This window comes from Trichomycterus rosablanca, chromosome 5 (assembly GCF_030014385.1).
Source record: "Trichomycterus rosablanca isolate fTriRos1 chromosome 5, fTriRos1.hap1, whole genome shotgun sequence".
NCBI classification, from domain to species: Eukaryota; Metazoa; Chordata; class Actinopteri; order Siluriformes; family Trichomycteridae; genus Trichomycterus; species Trichomycterus rosablanca.
Window position 1 is genome coordinate 9,659,658 of NC_085992.1, and position 9,926 is coordinate 9,669,583.

Sequence of the window (9,926 nt, forward strand, 5' to 3'; positions counted from 1 at the left end):
TTACACTGGTGTTTCTAAAGCAACCATTAGCACATTTTTGGCATCTTCTGCCAGCTCATTAAGACACTTATGCAGCATGTAGTACACAGTGGCAAAAGAGAGCGAACCAGATGCCAGAGATCCCACAATAGGTATTAAACCCAGCCAGTATTCTGCTGCTGCTTCTAAAGCAAAACCGGTTGAACTCTTCAGCAAGTTAATGACCACATCTCTGCTTATTTCTTTACTCAAGGGGGATTTCAGCCTAGATTTCAGCTCATCTACTGACCTCCCTGATCTCTCAGAGAGCCTCTCCAGGGATTCAGGGTCAAGCCCAAAAGCTTTGTAATATCTTCGAAGCTCCAGAACCAAGATGGTCACGTCTACGCTAATTGATGCAGTCGCATTCAAAATAGGAATCGGCAACGCCGCAACACCAGCAGAAAGCAGAGCCAACTTCCATATGTTGCTGTGCAATGACTTCTTTTTTCTCTCGTTGATCTCCAATGTGATGTTTGGAAGGGCCAACATCAGAACGTGTCTCTTGTGCTGGGGAAGCTCCCTCTCCATGGTTTCCTCAAGACGATTAAAATCATACAGAGCAAGATCAAAGCTAGAAATCAGGAAAACAGAAGGATTGCTTAAACCAATCTCTTCAAGACCTAGAATAATAAAAACAAATTTAAATTACAATGGATTAAATAATTAAACATTTCATATCTGAATTATTCTCCCTTAATATAAATGCCTGTGTAAATAATATTTAACAGTATTAAATTTGTATGTAATATATAACATATGAAGTGTTCACCTTTGATGCAGTCTGCTCGGATAGCTTCCAGTGTCTTTTCTTTGTTGAATGTCTTCTTCCTTTGCTCAGCATAAATGTTGGCATCAATTTTGGAGCGAACAAAATAAAATGTTTTATTCATTATGACAATCTCTGCTGCCAGTTGTGCATGGTATTCTCTGAAGCGATCTGCAGCGTTGATAATGAAAAAATCATAACGTTGAAACTGAACCTGTTTAAGATATTCATCAGCTTTGAAGTTGGGTGTTCCGATGCCAGGGAGATCCCACAGTTTAACATTTTGGTATTTGGAGTGAGAATAAGCAGTAGGTTCTTTAGTGGTCTCTACAACACCAGTTTTAGCAGAGTCCTTTTCCTCATCCCCAATACCCCTGAAGGCATTGATGAATGTAGATTTCCCAGAACCAGACTCTCCTGTTACAGCAATGTTAAGTTCCACACGGTCTTGCTGGTCCAAATACTCCTTAATTCTTCCAACCGCTGATGGGAGATCATCCGTTTCTAGTGCACTTCTGATCTCTTCAACCTCAGCATCATCAATGATAACAAGGTCATCCATCTATAAAATAAATAAATAGATAAATAAATAAATTGTGTTCTCATAAATTACCCAATATATAGGGGCTAACATGGGTAAAAGCAGCCTCATTAATGGCCTTTGGTCCCTTATTGATAGACTATGCAACAGTTTGACTTGCCTTGTATTTAGTACATTCTTTCTTGTCTGCACTGTATATATTGTTTGTACTTGTGTTCTGTGTTGCACCCTGGTCCAGAAGGAAAGGTGTTTTGTTTCAGTATGTACTTGTAAATAACTGAAAAGACAATAAAAGAACTACCTTATACCGACGTTAGTACAGTGGTACCTTTGAACTCGACTTTTACCCTAAACTCGAAGTGTGTCACTTTGTTAACATTTATGCTGTCTGTTTTACTTCAAATAAAGAGCATAAAAACCCAAAAAAGTTCAATATTTGATAATGCTTTGCTATAATTGCAAAATAAAAGTGCACGGTAAAGAGCAGCCCGTGACCCAGATCAACCACACAGCATCATAAAATCATTACCGCTGCTTACCTGAGCTTCACTTCTTCAAATTGAGACCAAATCTATATCTGTGTGTTTTTTCATTAGGGATAAAATCCATTTGTTTTTCTTCTTGGTGGCCATCTTGTATGTTTTTCAGAATATTTCCAGAATATATAAATTCATATCCAACTGTGTTTGTCCACCAAACTAACGCGGTAAAAGCTGAAGTTGGAAATTTGTTACCTAGGCTGCCACTTACTTTGGATTAAAGGAACAACTAAAATTTTGCCCAAAATCTGAATTTGGAAGCTCTGATTGATTTATACAGCTGTTTATCAAGGCCTGAACCACGACCGAATCTCAGGATCACATGCACACTGATCCATGAAGATAATGAAATAATCAATAATTCCTGATCAGAATTAGTTAGAGGCTAAAAATCCGGTATGGTGATTGTAAACAACATTTGCCACAGGAATAATTATATTATTATATAATTATGATATAATTTTTATTATATATTGTATTATAATATTATAATTATTATTAATACATATATATATATATATATATACGTATATATACTGTATATATACAGTGCCATCAGAAAGTATTCACACCCCTTCACTTTTTCCACTTTTTGTTACGTTACAGACATATTCGAAATCCGATTTGAGCCCATAATGACAAAGTGAAAACATGTTTTCAGACATTTTTGTAAATTTTTAAAAAATTTAAACATTTAAACATAAAAGTACATAAGTATTAACACCCTTTGCTATGACGCTCAAAATTGAGCTCAGGTGCATCCAGTTTACACTGATCATCCTTGAGATGCTTCTACAACTTAATTGGAGACCACCTGTGGTAAATTCAGTTGATTGAACATAATTTGGAATGGCACACACTTGTCTATAAAAGGTCTCACAGTTGACAGTGCATATCAGAGCAGAAACCAAGCAATGAAGTCAAAGGAATTGTCTTTAGACCTCCGAGACCGGATTGTGTCAAGGCACAAATCTGGGGAAGGATACAAAAAAAATTCGTCATCACTGAAGGTCCCAAAAAGCACTGTGGTCATCATTATTCGGAAATGGAAGAAGTTTGGAACCACCAGAACCCTCCCTAGATCTGGCCGCCTGACCAAACTGAGTAATCGGGGAAGAAGGGCCTTGGTCAGAGAGGTGACCAAGAACCCAATGATCACTAAGGCAGAGCTCCCTTGTGGAGATAGGACAACCATCCAGTAGGTTAACCATTGCTAACACACTCCACCAATCAGGCCTTTATGGTAGAGTGGCCAGATGGAAGCCACTCCTCACTGAAAGGCACATGGCAGCCCGCTTAAGGATTCTCAGACCAGAGGAATCAAAAATCTCTGGTCTGAGGAAACCAAAATAGAACTTTTTGGCCTGAACTACAAGCGTCATGACTGGAGAAAAACAGGCACTGCTCATCGCCTGGCTAACACCATCCCTACTGTCAAGCATGGTGGTGGCAGCATCATGCTGTGGGGATGTTTTTCTGCGGCGGGAACTGGGCGACTAGTCCGCATAGAGGGTAAGATGACAGAAGCCAAATATCTAGAAAACCTGCTCCAGAGTGTTCTGGAACTCAGACTAGGGCGACGATTCATCTTCCAACACGACAATGACCCAAAGCACACAGCCAAGACAACAAAGGAGTGGCTTCAGGAGCAGTCTGTGAATGTCCTTGAGTGGCCCAGCCAGAGCCCGGACTTGAATCCAATTGAACATCTCTGGAAAGACCTAAAAATGGCTGTCTACAGACGCTGCCCATCCAACCTGACTGAGCTTGAGAGGATCTGCAGAGAAGAATGGGAGAAAATGCCCAAAAACAGGTGTGCCAAGCTTGTACAGACATACCCAAGAAGACTTGAGGCTGTGATTGCTGCCAAAGGTGCTTCAACAAAATATTAAGCCATGGGTGTGAATACTTATGTACCTATTATGTTTAAATGTTTACATTTTTAATAAAATGTCTGAAAACATGTTTTCACTTTGTCATTATGGGCAAATCGGTTTTCAAATATGTCTGTAACATAACAAAATGTGGAAAAAGTGAAGGGGTGTGAATACTTTCTGATGGCACTGTGTATATATATACAGGTTTCCTATACTTCTTTATGGAAAAAAAATACCTTGCAACTCATTGTCTTTTAAACTCACAGCCACTCCCAGAGCCAACTGAGGTTTCATTTTAACACACAATGAATGAATGAATGCATGAATGAATGTCATTCAATAATGGAATTGTATGCAGTTGTTTTTAACGTTATGTCTGCTGAATGTATACACTTTAATAAACAAATAATATCAAACAATAAATTCATATACTTTCATATTTCATATTTCAATAAAATTCAAAACATTTTATATATCAATATATTTCAATTTAAGATAAAAACTAAAAAATATATATAGATAAGCAGTAAAGAGCTATTAAATAAGGTCAGATAATGGCTCAGATAAACAGTAATAAAACATCAAAACTAAGAAGTCTGATATTGTAGACAAAAAGTTATTTACTTAAATTAAAAGCTTAGCCATCTGTCTTTTCTTTCTTTTTTAATTCTATTAAATAACCTTGTAAATCTTATTACAATTTACTTAATTTAATATTGTGCCCTAAAATATATCAAATATATTTCTTATGCAAAAATTGAATTATGGAACATATTCAAATGTTAGACATGAATCATTTGGTCAAATGACACTATTTATAAAACAGTATATTCTTACCTTGATGAAGAATCAACACAGTATGACTAATCCTGACTAGTCGTGATAAAAGGTCAGACTGGTTGTTAGCAGTAGATTTCACTTTATTTTAACTTAGTGTTTTATTTGCTTTCACTTTCGAATACCTCAGTAGGTTCCGGGTGTGTTTGCACAACATATTAATGAGGCATACATACAAAACGCTGCAGCTGAAGCAGAACAATGGGCCTGGAGCAAGAAGGTGTGTCCAGTGGTTCTGAAAGAAGTAGGCATGAGAGGTCAGGCCCAACAAAAGGTTATCAAAGAACATGTCATTGCAGCTAAAAGTCACTGGCTGTGGCTGAAACAAAAGGCTGCCAAATGATTACTCAATCACCATGTGACCCAAACCCAGGTCTGATCAGTCTCTGGTGGGCCGGCCTCAGCTGATAAAAGCTGTCTTGTGATAAAAGGCTGAAACACTCGATATATAGAACAAAGGAAACAATAACACATAGAAAATATAGAATCATCAGAAAATCAAACCCGATCATCAACATAAAAAGATTAAGTTATTTGGCCACAATAACCAGGTGTATGTTTGGGAGGAGTTAAACCTAGTAAGATTGACATGTTTACCATTTCTATTAATTATAGGAGTTAGAATATAATTATAAAGAAATGATGTATAATTTGTGAACTGCAGATACTATTTGTTGCAAATTTGCAAGTGAAATTTTGGCCATGTTTGCTTGATAGAAGTCAAGCACACACACTCCCAAGCTGTTGTAGCACACGCAGAATGCTATTATTATTGGCCTATACAGATATAAGTTACTTTCCATTGAAGCTCCTACAGTACACAATATACTAAGAAATGAATTCACAACATCACTGTAATGCACATAAAAAGTTATTGTTCTCATTTGCATGAACTGTCTGACATACATTAATTGCTGAACCAGTCTGACTTGTCATACACCTGTTTTGTACCCAGCTTGGCTAAAAGAGATTGTTAATACATTATGATCCAGTCAGTCCAGTTAAATTACATTGCTGGTTCTAATTTGCTTCCTTAAGAAATTTTCACAACTTTATAATTTCAAAAATTTTACAAACAAATTTATAACTTAATTTTTTGATAATTAAAATAATTAAAAGTTAAAGAGAATGCTTATTGTTTTTTATTCTTACACACCAGGCTACTCGATAGTATGTAATGCTACTAGTAGTGCACTAGTGTTAAATAGAAAGATGGTTTGGAAACACTTTGTCAAATTGAGGATGAAGTTAATGTAATTTTGTTTTATTATAGTTTTTTATTGATCATTTATTGTTTACATTTTAAAGAGATTAATGTTAAATGTAACAATTAGATTACCTTTGTCTGCTCCATCTCGTAGGAGAAAGTGTAAATCAGGCCACCACAGTCCCAAACAGACTACATATCCCAGAAGCTATAGCGCTAATGACCACTGATTGTGGGGCTATACTGGAGGTTAGTGTAGTGCTGGGTCATTATCCCTCCTCAGTCGGTAAAGTAATGCCATTTCTCTTGCTAGCTAAGAGGAGATACCACTATTTTAAGATGTCATAGGCATTACTAAACATTTAAAATGCATCAAAATGCCGTAGTTTATCCAACTTCAGTGCTGATCTGTGGCATACATGAATAAGTTAAATCAAAGTAATATCCTCATATGGAAGAAACATTAATTGTCAAGACTCAAATTACCACTAACTTTGGCTCCCAAAATGACTCGTAATTCATTCTAATTCATTCTGCATGTTATTTTTCTGAGCAAGAACAAGTTTCTAGAAAGCAAAAATGGTATTTAGGTGAGTTTGATGCAGGAATAACTGAGTCAGGGAAAAAATACTGTTAAATACTGTTTTTTGTTTCTAAAATAAAGAAAATCTCTAAAGCATAAAGCTTTGCTGTTTCTGTTTAACGGTTAAAACACAATGATTGATGACTGAATGATGCAAGCGGTCAGGATCAGGGTCGACTCTGAGTATCAGTCTGGTGGTGAGTTTCCTTCTTTTATTCTCACCATCTCATTACAGTCAAGCATGTATATTGAAATGGCAGATTAATTTATGATTAATTAAACAATCTTGAGCTATTTTGTACAACAGTAGTTTGTAGTTGTTGTGCTGGTAAGTTATGCTAATATGTGATGCTTTAGTAAGGGAGGGTGTTTTAATACATTTCTGTTTTAATAAGTATAGTGTTTGTCTAGTATAGTGTTATTAGTGTAGGAATTATAGGACTGCATTACTGTACAGCAGACAGGTGATGCACACTGGACTCTTTTATTTACTTTGTACAAAAAAACTCTTTTAATCATATTAAAACCCAGACTGACTTATCATTATTAAAAATAACTATCACTTTTGTGAAATATTAGTTTTTGTAAACTTTTACTATCAAGACTACAAATAATATACCGGTAAATAATAACATCATTCTCTTACTTTTAGAATCAGAAACATGGTATGAATATTTCAGACACATACAAATTATGCAATCTGAGGGCAAGGCAGAGCAAACTTTAGAGAAGCTAAAAACATTTTTATTGTTGCTGTTTTTTATTTTATTTATTTATAATGTTTATATTTATTTATTTCTTGATAATTACTTAATCATCTGTATAGGGTAACCTGTGTGATAAATGATACATTAATATCAACCCGCTAATTTTATTACATAAACAGATACTTCATTTTCTATACATACTACTTTGTGTAAAAACGAAAAAGAGAAACAAACGTTTCCATTAATAATCTAAGTATGTGGTGAAGAATAAACTAAAAATGATGATTATATAGCACATTATACTCAGAGAGGACAGACTACTTTCAATGCAGGGTTAGTCATTTTACATACAATAACTGACATAATCCATTTGTTAAGATTAAGAATAAGTATTAAGGATGGCTTTTTGCATGACTCTTTCTCCATCTTCACTCAGTTCTTTCAAGGCAGTTGTTAGCAGGTAGTAGGAGGCCACAAAGGAAATCCCACCGGCGACGACAGAGCCCAAAATCGGGATCCTGCTCTCCAGCTGAGTCGCCAGGAGATTTTGTCCTGAAGCTACCTGAGATAGAGAGCATTCCAGGGTCTGTGATGTTAGTTCTCTTCCATAGCTGGAGGTTACCTCTTTCTGAAGCTCCTATAGCAAACAATTTACTTAGAAATGATTTCACAACATCATTATAATACACATTATATAGTTTTACATGAACAGTCTGTCAATAGTCTTGTTTTGGATTACTATCCTGTTAGAAAATCCAAAAATGACCCAGTTTTAGTGTTTTACCATTTTTTATTCTATTTTGGCATGGTCACCCTTTTCCGCCTAATCAAGTCATGTCCAATTCACCAATTCACCACTGCAGACCCCCACCCTGACCAGAGACAACAGTTTAAATACCACACAGTTACCAACTGCCTCTTTTCACCTTCTGGAGTCTCACAGGGAGCAGTATCGCATAAGGAGAAACCCAGAAGCAATGAGGAACCCATATCCCTCCTTTAGGCACAGCCAATTGTGCCTGTTGACACCCGGCCAGATCAATAGCAGAGCTGAGAGCTGAACTCAAGAGCCTGAGATATCAGTGGTAGTGTCTGTGTTAGCACATATTTATGCTCAGTGAGGTTTTGTATCTTGATGGAATACATTAATTAAATAATATGTCAGATTTTCAGTGCAAGACATTTTATGGTATTTTTTATCCTCCCTTATCAAGAGTGCCAATAATTCTGAAGTTGAGTATGTATGTGCCAGAGGTGTTTAACATTTTCTAGTTATGATTAATGAAAGATGTATAATAATATACTATACCTGAAATGATATGCCGGTTATATCGGCTAATCGCTGGAGAGACTGTGAATCGATACAGAATGTCTGCTGATAGGTTTTCAGAGTATCCATCAATTTAGGAACAATGGCATGGAAAGTGGCTCCACTACCGACACTGCTCAAAGATGCTCCCATAGCTGTCTTCCATAAAGCTTGCGACAGAGCTTCTTTCTTGCTTTGTATTACAGTTTTGCTGAGGTTAGGCAATGACAAAAGCAGGACATGGCGCTTGTGCCCCTCTAACTCCTGTAGTAAGGTCATCTGAAGCGCCGGGAAATCATATCTCTGCGGGTGAAAGCAGGAGATCAAGAAAACCTGGGGCTGTTCCACCTGACCTATCCTCAGATTGTTTTCACAGTCTGAACGGAGCTGACCCAACACATTATCATCTGACAAATTACTTCGATTCCTGCGCCTGGTAATGGCTTCCAAATCCTGGTCCACTTTGTTTCTGATGAAATAAAACTTCTTTTGAGCTTGCATTATATGTTTGGCCAGTGCAGAATGGCACTCTTGAAAGCGACCAGATGAGACAATGATAAAAAAGTCATAATTCAGAAGACCAACATCCTCCAAGTATGTTTTAGGCTGAAACGAGGGGGTCCCGATTCCTGGCAGGTCCCACAGCAAGACATTGCGAGCAGAGGGATGTGAGTATGCTCTGATATCCCTGGTGGTTTCTGTTACACCTGTCTCTGCTGCTTCCGGTTCATCATCAGAAACTCCACGGAAAGCATTAATGAAAGAAGACTTTCCTGAACCTGATTCTCCAGTAACTGCGATGTTAAGGGTCACAGAGGTTGTTTGTTGAAGCATGCCTTGCACCTGAGCCACTACGTCACTGACCACTCTGGATGTCAGGACACTGCTCATCTCAACCAGCTCTCCTTCACTTATTCCAAATTGTGATGCCATGATAATGCTAGATGTATCAAACTGTCTGAAAAATGTAAAGTTCACAGTAAATAAGACCAGACAGGAAACATAGTGATTAAAACAGAAGTGTAGCTAGGTAAAAAAGGGTCTGCTTTAACATTTTACCAAAAAATGTTTAACATAGTTTTGTTTTTCTGTTCTCGGCAAAAATGACTAATGGCTGATACACATAACCAAAAGAAAAAGAAAAAAAAGAAACCTGGTATTTGTGTGAATGCATTTTGTTTGTGTTCTTATGCCATATTCTTATGATACAGCTGTAACAATGACAACAGAATGTCTGCTGTGAGTAATAGGCTAAAAGGGAATGATTGCAGTAATGATTGCAGTAAGTAATATGCTAAAGGGGAATGATTGCAATAACAGTTGGCTTGTTTTGTAGCTTAGGGTTTCTTAAATTCAGTACCAGACAGCTCACTGTAGTGCTTTTATTTATTTATTTATTAGGATTTTAACGTCATGGTTTTACACACTGGTTACATTCATGACAGTAGTTACTCGTTACACAAGATCCATCCGTTCACAAGTTTAATGTCAGACAGAGTCATGGACATTTTTCTTCTCCAATTCACCTCACTTGCATGT

General features: G+C 36.8%; 2 protein-coding genes across 3 annotated transcripts in view; both read right to left on the reverse strand.

Moving 5' to 3' along the window:
• On the reverse strand, positions 1-4,633 carry LOC134314272 (interferon-inducible GTPase 5-like). The gene is made up of 3 exons (XM_062994837.1): positions 4,582-4,633; positions 791-1,349; positions 1-641 (listed from the first exon to the last, which is right to left on the reverse strand). Exons 2-3 carry the CDS (start codon positions 1,347-1,349, stop codon positions 1-3), a joined length of 1,200 nt encoding a protein of 399 aa, XP_062850907.1. The 5' UTR covers positions 4,582-4,633.
• Positions 4,634-7,375: 2,742 nt separating this feature from the next.
• The window catches only part of LOC134314273 (interferon-inducible GTPase 5-like), a 3,288-nt gene continuing 737 nt past the window's right edge, over positions 7,376-9,926 (reverse strand). The window contains exons 2-3 of one of the 2 annotated variants that reach the window (XM_062994838.1): positions 8,388-9,345; positions 7,376-7,715 (exon numbers count right to left, since the gene is read on the reverse strand). In XM_062994838.1, coding sequence (XP_062850908.1) covers positions 7,458-7,715; positions 8,388-9,320 — 1,191 coding nt within the window. In that variant the 5' untranslated portion in view covers positions 9,321-9,345 and the 3' untranslated portion in view covers positions 7,376-7,457. The remainder of the gene's footprint in view (positions 7,716-8,387; positions 9,346-9,926) is intronic. The other variant, XM_062994839.1, reaches the window with a different exon arrangement.